This window comes from Phyllobates terribilis, unplaced genomic scaffold (assembly GCF_046119375.1).
Source record: "Phyllobates terribilis strain yellow unplaced genomic scaffold, ASM4611937v1 Scaffold_5__5_contigs__length_657084704, whole genome shotgun sequence".
NCBI lineage: Eukaryota > Metazoa > Chordata > Amphibia > Anura > Dendrobatidae > Phyllobates > Phyllobates terribilis.
In genome coordinates, this window is record NW_027362765.1 from 442,608,690 (window position 1) to 442,622,476 (window position 13,787).

At 39.2% G+C, this 13,787-nt stretch overlaps 1 protein-coding gene across 2 annotated transcripts in view; it reads right to left on the reverse strand.

Annotated features, from left to right (window-relative positions):
• Window positions 1–1,020: 1,020 nt before the first annotated feature.
• SLF2 (SMC5-SMC6 complex localization factor 2) overlaps window positions 1,021–13,787 on the reverse strand; it is a 45,715-nt gene continuing 32,948 nt past the window's right edge. For both annotated transcript variants that reach the window (XM_073685304.1, XM_073685305.1), the window contains exons 11-19: window positions 12,693–12,786; window positions 12,082–12,258; window positions 11,873–11,970; window positions 9,918–10,005; window positions 9,360–9,470; window positions 9,060–9,137; window positions 5,045–5,131; window positions 3,445–3,513; window positions 1,021–2,846 (exon numbers count right to left, since the gene is read on the reverse strand). In XM_073685304.1, coding sequence (XP_073541405.1) covers window positions 2,742–2,846; window positions 3,445–3,513; window positions 5,045–5,131; window positions 9,060–9,137; window positions 9,360–9,470; window positions 9,918–10,005; window positions 11,873–11,970; window positions 12,082–12,258; window positions 12,693–12,786 — 907 coding nt within the window. In that variant the 3' untranslated portion in view covers window positions 1,021–2,741. The remainder of the gene's footprint in view (window positions 2,847–3,444; window positions 3,514–5,044; window positions 5,132–9,059; window positions 9,138–9,359; window positions 9,471–9,917; window positions 10,006–11,872; window positions 11,971–12,081; window positions 12,259–12,692; window positions 12,787–13,787) is intronic.

Genomic DNA, 13,787 nt, shown 5'->3' on the forward strand with positions numbered 1-13,787 from the left:
GTGACATGGTGTCATTACCGCTGCAGCTAATCAGTGGCAGCTCTGACAAAATAGTAAAGGCTGTAGCCGATTAGAGACCGCTGATTGGCTGCAGTAGCCATCAAGTGACAACAATATCACCCGCTGGGAACAGCGTCTCTGCAGGAAGTTAATATACATTGCTTTTATTTTCTAGGAGGTCCTGAACTAATGAAGCAGGGATTGCTTAGTAGTGGCCACACACACACACACATCCCCCACACATAATACATTAGCTTGTACTAATATAACCTTATCAAATGAACAAGCTTCTTCCTTTTGTGAACAGAAAACAAGGAACAGGATTGAGTTTTTATTTTATAAATAGTCAACATAAAAAATGAGGTATAACAGAGCAAATTTCATAGAAACCAAATATTCTTCTACATATACAAAAAAAAAACACAAGGTAGTTTAGCAATGAAAATGCATTAACAGCTTAATTTACAGGTCTTTTTTTCTACTAACAGGACTGTTTTTTTTTTTTTTAAACCCAAACAAAAGATGTTGTCACTATTACAAACCTTTATAAAATTGGAAATGTTAGGAGAGATGTCTATGCTACTGAATACTCATATTACCCATGAAAAAAAAACAATTCTGGTTTATTTTTCTTTGGGCTGCATTTTGGAGGCTCCTCTGTTATGGCTCCTGGAAATCACTAATGTATATTCTCTGCCTGGAGAAAAATACTTACTGTCACCGTCTTCTGCTCTTCCCGGGACCTCTCAGGTCCCCTTCTACTAATTGTGACTTGTTGGATCACTCCAGTGATTTCTGGGTGGGCCGGAGGTCACTTCACCATGTAAGTCCATGAGACCCAGAGGATCTCAGAATTACACTGAGAGCTTGTGACTGTTCGCTCTGACTATCGGTCACTCAGGAGCGTCACAAGATGGTGTAGGGGGACCGGAGCGATGCCAGAAATGGCAGAAGAAGGTAAGTATTATTTTACTACAGGGAGGGAACAGATCTTAGTAATACCACTCCAGGAGTGGAATTAAAAAAAAAAAAAAAAAAAAAAAAAAAAGAACTCCGGAATGGTGCTTTAAGAGAATAGGTGATAATGTGCAATTCTTGGCAGCAGGTGCTATACTTTGAAATTGGCGAGAACAACAGCAGATTGGTGTTGGATCCCCTTTTAAATCATTGCCGTAAGTGGCAGAGCGTGTTCCGGCACAACAGAATAAGTGAAATTTAGCCACCAAGTTGTCAATCTACTCATACATTTCCAGAAGTTGATCATCACAGAAAAGATATTCCAGAATAATTACTATATGGGGAATGTGATACCCCCTACAATGCAAAACAGGAAAACTGTAGAGAATACTTCCTGGTTCTATGGAGTCACAAGGAGTTGTAATGATCTGTCTGGACCATTGATAGTCTATGACTATATCCGTAATATCATCGCAGACATGGCACACGGCTTTTCTCAGCCAATATTTTCTGTACTCTACAGATCCAAGGAGTATTTTTTTGCTTTCTGAGGGTCTCCTACAGATATTCCTATTTTAAAAAGGTCAGTCATAGTGACATGGAAAAGAAATACTCACAAATTTGAACATTTAGATAACAGAATTAAGAATTCTCACTCTTACCCAAAATAGTGGAGATCTACAGTATGTCACTGCGATAAATGGAAGTTCTTCTGCTAAAGCCGTGACACCCTGATGAGTTCCAACATCAGTATCTTTGTGCAGGTCTTGCAGCAGAGATGAACATTTACAGCGGTTGTCCCATAAGTGACACTTATTACCTATGCCCAGCGCCTGAGCTTGCCAGGTCATCACGACTGATAATGACAATTGTGAGACAACTTTAAAAGGGGCTGTCTTGGTTAAACTTTTAATTGCCTATAGACTTGCAGACTTATAAAATAGCATACTGATCCGTTACTCCCCCTCCCTGCCTCGGTCTTTGCCAACAGACCACTGCAGCCAATCATTATGCTCAGTGGTGATGAACATTTGGATGACATGAGCACCTATGGCCCGTGATTGGCTGCAGCAGTCATGTGCGCGGTCCCTGGTGCAGCCTGTTAAAAGATCGAGACAGCGGCAGAGAGGCATCAATGGAACAGGGAAGGCTACATCACTGCTCAGTTTCTTATTTTCTATGTCTGCAGCCTTTGGGGTCAAAAAGTTTATCCTGAACAACCCCTTTAAAAGCTGTTGGGGAGAGTTTAGTTCTGTAGCCAGGTCTTATATGGTGAAGGATACAAGTAAATCTCTCACTACAGAGGGCCACTTTTTTTTACAATTCCATTTGTTCAATAAAAAAGAAAACAAGTTTTTTTTTTTGACAAAAACATTCTGCCTCCAGGATCTACCAAATATTACAAGAGACAACAAAAAGACATCAGTTTGGTTAACAGTATAGGCTGTGGTTTTTAAAGTGCAAGTTTATGCCCCAAATAATGCTTTTCTATTAGGCATGGATTAGTTAACCAATATTGTGAAAAGCTTATTAAGTCCTAATGTACATTTACCTTATTTCATATATACAAGTTATAAAATTACCAAAAACTGGCACTATTTTACTTACATTCTTTGGTGAATCACATATTTACCACGATATGTAATAATAATTATATCCAAAATGTCTGAATTGTAACTTCAAAGTAAAAGCAGGTGAAGCAGAAAATGGCATATCTTTTATCTATCGTCTACAGTGAAGCAGAAGGTAGAGCCGTTTAGTGGTTGTGGGGGGATAAGGGGACATTAGTTGTCGTCGTAAGGAAAATCCTGAGAATCGCTGATACTTTCTTCTGAGCTTTTGGGGCTTGAGTTGTCACACTTTGGCTCCCAGTAATCATGAAGCTTTCCCTGGATTAAAGAATAAAAACGAATGAATATTGGAAATATAGCACATGCATGATCTATATTGAAAATTAAAATAAAGCTTTGACTTAAAGAGATGGGCTACTTTCTTTTAAATATATTACATTAAACATATGATGTAAACATTCTTATTTAACTCTACAATAAAGTCTGCAGAGCTTCAGATATCTCCTGGTGTTGTATCCCCTTTAACCAGTGACCCCTCGGTCAAGCTTCACTTCTGACCTATATAACGTCATATCCTAGATGGTTCATCTGACCCAAGTAACAGTGGCTGTATGAGATTCCTAAATCCCCTGCCCAGAACATGAGCAGTAGTTGTATGTTTCATAGTAAGAGACATTCCTGTAAACTCATTGCTTCTGCCAACGTGCAGGAGTATTGGTGCACACAAAATAGAAGCAAAATGACAGCAACACAGACCTCTACTGTGCACGAGCTGGACAACATGAAAATGTAATAGTATTATTGTAATGGGTCACCTCAACACACACACGACAAGAGAGGTTAATGCTGCGTTAATCCTTTATCCCCACTGTTAACATAGGTGTTAAGACATTAATACAAAAAGTGACTAATTTACCTGATTTGGCCGAGAATAAAGCAGCTGTTCCTGCCATCTGCCATGTATTCTGGCAACTAAATCTTTCACCTAAGACAGATTAAATAAAAAAAAAAAGTTACTGTGATGAGAGAAAGGACACAAAAGTGTGCAATAATGGAAGCGCAACAATGTTTTAAAAAATATCCCAACCATTCCTTAATCTCCTTTCTTTGATTCTATTTTTGTTTTTCGGATCACAATTAAAACTGAGAAATATACAACAAAACCTCCTCTATGTTTCCCCAGGAGATCTGCCATATCCTGTCATAAATGGGCCTGTACGACAATGGGGAGCTACAGCAAGATTGCATTCCCCCTCATCTGCAGAAGGATAAAAATATGTTGAAGAGGTTATCCAAGTTGATATTTAAAATCAATCCTTAAAGGGGTATTCCCAGCTCCAAGATCCTCTCCCAATATGTAGTAGGTGTAATAATAATAATAATTTTAGCAATTACCTCCAATTAGAAATGTAGTATAGTATTTCTGATTCGCTATGTCTCTTTCCTCATGTGCAGGCAATACAGGACCTTATGTATCCATGGTTACGACCACTGATAAAGTAACAGTTAGCTAGCTGCTAGTGGTCGTAACTGTGGATACCTAAGGTCCTGCAATGCCTGCACGAGGTAAGTGACATAGCGAATCAAAATTACTATACTACATTTCTAATTGGAGGTATTTGCAAATATTATTATTATACCTACTACATACTGGGATAGGATCTTGGAGATGGGAATACCCCTTTAAGATAAATGTCAGATCAGTGGGGGACCGACACTTGACTCCCCACTCTCCCCCAATGATCATCTGTTATCAGCACTGGCCTAAAACAGTGAAAGAAGCCAGAACAGCACAGTGCCGTACACCGTGTAGTGGCCATTCTCAGGCACTGCATCCTGGCTTTTATTGATTGCAATAAGCGCTGAGCTGTAGTACCTGAGAACGGCCACTATGCAGTGGATGGTGCTGTGCGCTGTTCTGGCTCCGTTCTGCAGCCAGAGCTGATAATATCTGAACCCCTCCCTGCGATAGGTCATCAATATCTTATACGCCTGGACAATCCATTTAAGCCATTTTGCTTCAGGGTAAGCTCCACCCCAAGTTGTTATCCAGCTAACGACGAAAATGATCATCAGAAGATTAAAGGGCTTGGCCAGTGAAAACAAGTTATCCCCTATATACGAGGAGGGGATTTAAATTCCCATTACAAAATAAAGCAGAAGACGGACACTTGACCGCCACTAAATTCATTCTTAATGGAGTAGCCAGAGAAAGCCCATAAGGAATTAATGGAGCGACAGCCAAGCATGCGCATTGCCCTTTCATTCTAACGGGGATTGAAGTTCCCCATTGTGACGATCAGTGCGTGTTTCTGAGGTCGGATCCGCACTGATTAACAAGTTATCACCTATCCTGTGCATAAGACTAGTTTACATTAAACAATCTGCATAGGGATCATCTTTAACTTAAATCGTTCATTTCTAGGTTTATTATTCCTTTAAAAATGAGACAAGCACATGGATTGGCACAAGTATAAAATACTACATTTCAACTTTTTGGATATAGACATTACCACCTTTGTTCTGTAAAAGTATCTTGCATCCTCCCGTATATCACTCTTTATGTGCTTTTCTAGTTCAGTGCATAGTTTTAGTATATATTTCTAAAAATAAAAAAAAGAGAAGATACCATGATTTATGCATTAAGATTTATAAATCATTCCTTTATTTTACAGTCTGAAACTTATCCTATTTAAGGAAACCTGTCATTTAATTCATGGTGTCCAAACCATGGACAAAAATCTAAAGAAATGAACTGGAATATAAGTTGGTATACATGCAACGTGTAGGCGCATGTTCACACTGGCCATTAAACAGTCAAAACTTAAGATAAAAACCATAGTAAGCAAATATCCTGCAGTAAATAATCGTAATAGTGCATGAAACTAACATGGGGTACTTGGGGAACATAATTTTGGAAAAAAAACATAAAAGCCATCCCACCACATCAAGGTGACCCTTTTTGGGACGGTCCTAACCTCCAGTATTGAAACCTTACTATATGCCAAATGACGTAAATGTGAATAAGGTCTCGGTCCTACTCGGCCCTTATTCACATTTACGTCATTTGACATATGGTAAGGTTTAAACCACTTCGTGCGAGAGCCTGTTTTCACCTTCGTGACCGGGCCAATTTTTTCAATTCTGACCACTGTCACTTTATGAAGTAATTACTCTGGAACGCTTCAACGGATTCCCCTGATTCGGAGAATGTTTTTTTAGTGACATATTGTACTTCATGATAGTGGTAAAATTTCTTCGATATCACTTGCGTTTGTGAAAAAATCGGAAATTTGGCGAAAATTTTGAAAATTTAGCAATTTTCAAAGTTTGAATTTTCATGCCCTTAAATCAGAGAGATATGTCACACAAAATAGTTAATAAATAAAATTTCCCACATGTCTACTTTACATCAGCACAATTTTGGAACCAAAATTTTTTTTTTGTTAGGAAGTTCTAAGGGTTAAAAGTTGACCAGCGATTTCTCATTTTTCCAACAAAATTTACAAAAACATTTTTTTTTTAGGGAACACATCTTATTTGAAGTGACTTTGAGGGGCCTTTATGACAGAAAATACCCAAAAGTGACACCATTCTAAAAACTGCACCCCTCAAGGTGCTCAAAACCACATTCAAGAAGTTTATTAACCCTTCAGGTGTTTCACGGGAATTTTTGGAATGTGGAAGAAAACAATGAACATTTAACTTTTTTTCACAAAAAGGTTACTTTAGACCCAATTTTTTTTATTTTCACAGGGGTAACAGGAAAAAATGGAATACACAATTTGTAGTGCAGTTTCTCATGAGCACGCAGATACCCCATATGTGAGGGAAAACCACTGTTTGGGCACACTGCAGGGTTCGGAAGGGAAGGAGCGCCATTAGACTTTTTGAATGTAAAATTTGTTTGAATAATTAGCGGACGCCATGTTGCGTTTGGAGAGCCCCTAATGTGCCTAAACAGTGGAAACCCCCAACAAGTGACACCATTTTGGAAACTAGACCCCTTAGGGAACTTATCTAGATGTGTCGTGAGCACCTTGCACCACCTGGTGCTTCACAGAAGTTTATAATATTGAGGCATAAAAATAAAATTTTCACATTTTTCCCACAAAAAATGTTTTTCATCCCCTAATTTTGCATTATCATAAGGGTAACAGGATAAATTGCACCATGAAATTTGTTGCGCAATTTCTCCTGAGTACGCCGATACCCCATATGTGGGAGAAAACCACTGCTTTGGTGTACGGCAGGGTTCGGAAGAGAAAGGAGCGCTATGTTGGCTGGGATAGGTTGCGGACGCCATGTCACATTTGAAGAGTTGCTGACATGCCGAAACAGCAGAAACCCCCACAAGTGACCCCATTTTGTAAACTACACCTCTCAAGGAATTCATCTAGGGAAGTAGTGAGTATTTTTTAATTTGTAAATTTATACCATTGGGCAGTGAAGAAAAAATAATTATATTTTTACCACAAAAAAATGTTTTACCCTCAGATTTTACATTTTCACAGGGCAATGGGTAAAAATGGTGCCGAAATGTGTCACACAATTTCTTCTAAAAGTGTCAATACCCCATATGTGGCTGTATCGTACCGCTCAGCCATACTGCGAGATCTGGGGGGGACGGAGCGCTATTTGACAATTGGAGAACAAATTATTGTAGAATAGCCATTTGGATTTGGGAGCACAAAATCTTCTGAATTTCTTTTGGGGGGCAAGGGCCATTTAGCTTTTCCAGAGCCTTTCTGCTACCAGTAACTAGGAAGTCCCTTATATTTTTAACAGATTACGGACCTGAGTGGGGACTAGCTTGAGTTGAATCTTTTATTGGGAACATTTTACATATTGTTTATCTGGCGCTCTAGGCTGAGCACTTACATCAGGGTTTCCATCTAAATTTCCAAGTGATGTAATTCAGATGAAACCCCTGCGGGATCCATTCACTGTAATGAGGCCGCAGAGTTACTCTGGACTCCGTCTGGCATCTGTTTAGCGGTGTCCTTTTTTTCAGAAGTGGCCAACCGCACTTTTATGCCCGCCTAAAAAACCTGACACCGTGGCATCACAGGCCAGATGGCATCCACAGTGGCCTATATCTGCCTCATTACAGGGAATCTTCCATCATCGGTTCCGTCTGAATCACGTATTTCAGAGATTTACGCGGAAACCCGGGTGTAAGTGCTCAGCAGAGAGCGCAGGATAAATCTGAGCAGAGCCTTACTGCGATCTTTGGGAGACATAATAAACAAATCAGTAGCAGGTGAAGAATTGGTTTTATTTATTTTTTACGCTGTTCCTCGTGCGGTATAAGTGATGAGATTACTTTATTCTTCGGGTCGGTGCGATTACAGAGATACCAGATTTATATGGGGTTTTATGACTGACAGCTGTCACACACTAAGACGCTTTTTTTTTGCAAAATCTAGTTTTTGCATCGCCATATTTTGAGCTATAATTTATCCATATTTCGGCCGACAGTCATGTGACGGCTTGTTTTTTGCGGGACGAGTTGACATTTTTATTGGTACCATTTTTGGGTACGTGACATTTTTGCGTGTGGTAAAAGTGATAAGGCAGCGTTATTCTTCGGGTCAGTACGTTTACAGCGATACTACACTTATAGTATATATTTTTTTTATGTTTTGGCACTTCTACACAATAAAACAATTTTATAGAAAAAATAATTTTTTTGCATCGCTTTATTCTGAGAGGTATAACTTATTTTTCGGCTGATGGAGCTGTATGGCGGCTTTTTTTTTTGCGGGACAAGATTACGTTTTCAGCGGTACTATTTTTATTTCCATTTTGCTTTTTGATCGCATTTTATCCTGAGCGCATTTAGTCCTGAGCGCTGCGGGACCACCGACCGTTTATAAACGTCGGCGCTGCACAGAGCCCAAACAGCGCCGGCGTTTACATACAGTGGGCGGTTGGGAAGCGATTAATACTAGAGGTTAAGAGAAAGTCCCAAATCGGATCACAGTGACGTAGTGGAATGGCTCTTACATTTTTTTTTAAGCAAAATTATGTTAATCAAGTGTTATTTTCATGCACTATTGCCATTTATTTACTTACTGCAGGGAAATTGCTCACTTTTATATCTTAGGTTTTGGGCAAACCATGGGCAGCATGAATCAGAACCTCGCTGCATGGTTGCAGCCAGTTATGTTTTACTCTGAAATGCTGCAGTGTTTTAGAGAAAGTAGTTTGTAGAACCAGCGACTATAGGAATAAACAAGACGGTTATGCCTTTCATTGTTCTAGTTGATTGGCATGTCTCTCCCTATGTATAAACATAAATACCTGTCAATCAACCAGAGTGGTGCGGGGACTAGCTGGCCAGGGGTCATGCCGGCTGGCTCTTCTAACTAGGTTTTCTCTGAAATGCTCTGTCATTACCTGGCTGCAATAGTGAAGCCAGGATCTGATCCATGCTGCGGTTATAGATTCATGCGGTTTGGGTAGCATGAATCAAATGACAGGTTTCCTTTAAGGCGCCATCTGTTCTAGATTGTGTATTATGCTTACCCTCTGTATGAAAGGCGGCTCATCTGACGAACTTGCATCATTTACAAGATTTAAAAGGCTGAAGGTCAGATAATATGCCTGGAAAATAAAACATTTCATAGGAAAAATCACATAAAACCAGAGCTTGAAGCTTTAGGATTTTTTTTTTCCTTTAGTACTAACTCTGTTTTTGTCTTAAAATAAATATATAACTTTTATTTAAATTAGAAAATAAAATAAATTAACTTGCTTCAGCAAGAGACAATTGCGCACATTAAAGTCACTAAAGGAGAATTATGGCTTTTGCAGCTTATTTAGTACCTCTTGATCCAGTTCAACTGAAGTCTTGGATACATTTTCAGGATCAGTTTCCATCTTCTTAGCCAATGAAGACGGTCTCATTTCAGACATTAATCGGCATAGGAGGAGCATCTTTTAAGAAAACATATAGCAAAGCGGGTTACATGTAATAATTCTTACTTAGGTTCATGTAAAACATCTAAGGTGAGACTACCACATTGAGGCTACATGCTGTCAAGTCCACCACAAAACCATAAGTGACATATGGTACATTGCGGTGGATTTTCAATGAGAAATTGGAGGAAATTACATACGCGGGAACGTACTCCTAGGTCACAGTTCATACAGGAGCTAGTCTCAGTCATCAGGCTGCTGTGTCAGCAATATAGAAGAATGCTATAGTCTGTGTGGTGTACCCGGCATAACAAAAAGGATTATTTACTCAAGCCAGGGTGTATTTTACAAAAAGATCCATCAAACCCATCACAGAAGACATGATACTTTAAAAAAAAAAAAGAAAAAAAAAAAAAAGATGGTAGCTGTCCTAAAACCGTAACCCACAGAAAAGTGCCCACCTACCTGAGAATCATAGTCTAGTGGAACAGATGTGCAGTTTCCATACAGTATATTGGATAGGAAAATTAGGCTGAGGTGCTTTCGCAGTTGCCTGCGTGGAAAAAGAAAAAGAAAAACAGAGATCTGACGATAACTTGCAACCAGAGTTAAAATGTGTCAAAATTAAATGTAGCACTGACTAAGATAACAGGTTGTATATAAAATATCAAACCATGTTCCACATTATCACTGGAGCCTATGGCCGCGTTCACATGCAAAGGCCATGCTGAAAACCACAACAGCCCCGTGCTGCGGCTGCGCTCTTCTCACTGTATCACATGGGGTATTCTCACAGAAATGGCAGAAAAAGTTCTCTCAAAACAATCAAAAGAATTGTTTATCAATTTGTGGAGGAAAACAACTTGCTGCTCATGTTCAGGATCTTGATCATTTTTCAAAGACACCAAGTGTTTAAAAAAAGTAACACGTCCATTCTTCTGGTGTTTTCTGATAGAAAAACGCTCCGTCCTTTACAATAGAGGTCAATGGGAAAGGTAAAAAGATGCCCGGGCATCTTTTTAAGAATTTTATCAGCAATTTTGCGTTAAAAAAAAAATGCTTGGAATGTCTTCATTGTTTGAAGGGAATCTATCAGCAGGTTTTTGCCTTCTAATCTGAAAGAAGCATCATGTAGAGACAGAGACCCCGAGTCCCGTGATGTGTCACTTACTGAACCACTTGGTGTCGTTTTGATAATCTCCTGCTGAAAAAACAGTGATCCTATCAGTAGAAGTCTACTAAAGCTGCTGCAAGGTAGTCTTCCATTTTCAAATACTATATGTAACCCCACCCCCATCACTGATTGGCAGCTTTCTGTATACACTGTGCATAGGCAGAAAGCTGTCAGTGGTGGGTCGGGTTATACAGAGCTCAGCATTCAGAGAACTACTAGATCTGCAGCAGAGAAAAAGTGTTTTTTTTTACCAAAACTTCAGGTTTACTAAACTGAAGAGAGAAAAAAAAAAGAAAAAAGAAGTGGTTCCTGAAGCATCTTCTGCTTGATGGGGAAAGGTGAACAAAAAAAACCAAAAAAACTGGACATGGATTGCCGTAACAAAAAAACAATATGACTATACGCTTAAAGGGCACCTGGTCACCTGATTCATGCTGCCTATACCACAAGCAGCATGAATCAGAGCCTGGCTGCAGGATTGCAGCCAGGTGCAGTACATCTTTCTCTGACACACTCTGGCAATTCAGACAAATAGTTATAAGCTCCAGTCATGTGGGGCGCTGCTCTAATCTGGTCTCCAGCTATGGTCCCCAGCCAGATCTTCTAACTATTCCCTCTGAAACCCAGGAGCATTTTAGAGAAAAATATACCTGGCTGCAATCATGCAATTGGGCTCAGATTTGTGCTGCGGTCTGGGTAGTATGCATCGGGTGATAGCTCTTCCCTGCAAGAATAAAGAGAATACGTTGCACCTGTAATACAACAAGGCCGATCAAAATGGTTCTGCGATATTACAGGTGAAACAGCAGCAAGATAAAGTGATTGTGCGAGGAAACAGTGCAAAGACAGCGGTGGCGCAGGGCTGTTGAGATTTTCAACCACAAAAGAAAGGTATAAAGGAACAACACAATACCAATTACAATTCATATATTTAATTTATATTCCATTTAAACATCAGACAACAAGAAGGTTTTCAACCGTAGTGCGACTGACTATGAAAGCAACCTAAGGTTAGATATAGAGGTTTTTAAGGCCAAAATGAAACGTCTTCTGCAGTAATTACAAAAGCTGTGCGACAAAGGGGGAAATTCATCACACACATTAGAAGTGGCACATTTTTGCGAAACTCTTAAAAATGTTGCTTTTATGCTGGAGTCAATGTTTTGCTTATTTGAAAAGGGAGGTAACAATAGGTAATGCAAAACTTAACAATGTAAAAATGTATTTTAAAGAGGTGATTGAATACCTTCCACGATTCCCTGAAGTTGGAATGAGCTGCAACAGCTTGATGTAGTTGTGATGGTGAGTGGAAAGTTCACTTATAGCATAAAACATTTCTGGCATCTTTTAAGAAAATAAAAAGATATATATATATATATATATATATTAGTAAATTCATTAAAAAAAGAAAAAGCAGTGCAGTATTTCAAATTCTCATCTTTCAGGTTTACTTACGACAGTGTCCCAGGACTTTATATTTTGAAGCAGAGTTTCGATAAGACAGTGCAAGTCCATTGCAGGAAAGTCCTTTAAGTCCTTTTCCAAGTGCAATTTTAAAAGCAAAACTATTAGTGCAAGGATTTCCAGGTCGCAGAAGCTTTCTGTGCAGATGGCAGAGCAAAAACCTAAAAACTGTAAAAGAGAACACATCAGATAAATCTACACTTGCTTTGTCCCATCTATTTCCCTTACAATTTTGATCGATTACCTGGAAATATTCCACTAACTTATTTTATTCTTGTGGCTAAACACTTATGAGCCTGATGATAAAATGGCAAAGAAAAATCTGGTTGCTGGTAATGCCTCTGCTGTGAGATAACACCATTTAGTTTAGATTTTTTCTTTAAACTTTCCTCTCTATGATCACTTTTGATTTAAAAATACAACCACAACCTTACTGCGGACCACTAGATATTGTAATGTTGTGCAATATGGCATTTTAGCATTTTGCTCTTTTAAATTGTAATAAAATGAAGGTTATGGACACGAGATCTGTGCTCTCACAAGTCTTTAAGATGCAGACATTTTGTTCTGTACACAATCTGCAATGTGTAAAGGTCTCTTACCTTAATGACATGAGCAATCTGAAATTTTGGAACACGAGAAAATATTGCTTCAGAGAATCCGTTTTCGAATAACCCGGCCAGGGGCACAGCAGGTCTGTTAAAATATACAAAAGGAAAGAAAATATAGAAAATACAGGGATGGGGAAATCCAAATTGCAAGGGACAAATAGAAAATGTGCCCTAGTGACTACGTTTAATATCCAACCATGTAAGTGTTCAGCAGACAGCTGGGACGGATATTTGTAGTCTACGCCCCATGATTAGAACTGAGCTGTCATCGACAGTCTCTGGTCCCATCTTTTCCAGCAAAGGTTTCCTAGATCAAAATCTTTTGTGCAACTCAGAGTCTAGCAAAAATTTTTGCGTCTTGACGTTTTCATGTTAGTTTCTCCCAGCTCCTTCAAAATAGGCGAAGGATTCATGATGTGCTGTGGCATCCCCTATGCCAGAAATCTTTCTCTAGTGTCTGATGTGGTTCACGAGGGTGCAGACCTCTCGTCAGACACGCCAGATTCATTAAGAGCCGTGTGCCTCTTAATGAATTAGGAGGGTCTGACTTTAAGGCTATGTTAACACATTACATTTTTTGCAGCGTTATCTTATGCAAAGCTGCGTTTTACAGTACCAGCAAAGTCTGAGATTTTAGAAATCTCATGCACACACATTGTTTTTTTCCCTGACTGATTTGGCAAACTGCGGCGCTTTTGCAAAATGCGTCATTTCACTTCTTTCAGCATTTTTTCACCCATAGAAAGCAATGAGTGAGTGCAAAAAGTCAAGTATCTGGTTTTAGTGCAAAATCCTGAGTAAGTTGAATCATGTTTTTTTTTATGTACTAAACTTCATCAGCATGCACTGTACATGACAAAAATGCAGCAAAACCTGCTTCTTTACTGCCAAGAGCAGGTTTTGCCTGTGGAAAAAATGCAGCAAAATCGCAAAGTGTGAACAGAGACTTACATGCCCTCTCAGGGCCGTAGTTTGAAAAGCTGCCAGGTGACTCCAAGACAGGTCCCTGGTGGTTTTACCCAACCCCACTTCCCTTGACTCACAGGTCTCTCCCTATATGTGCTTAACAACTGGTGGGAGAATGAG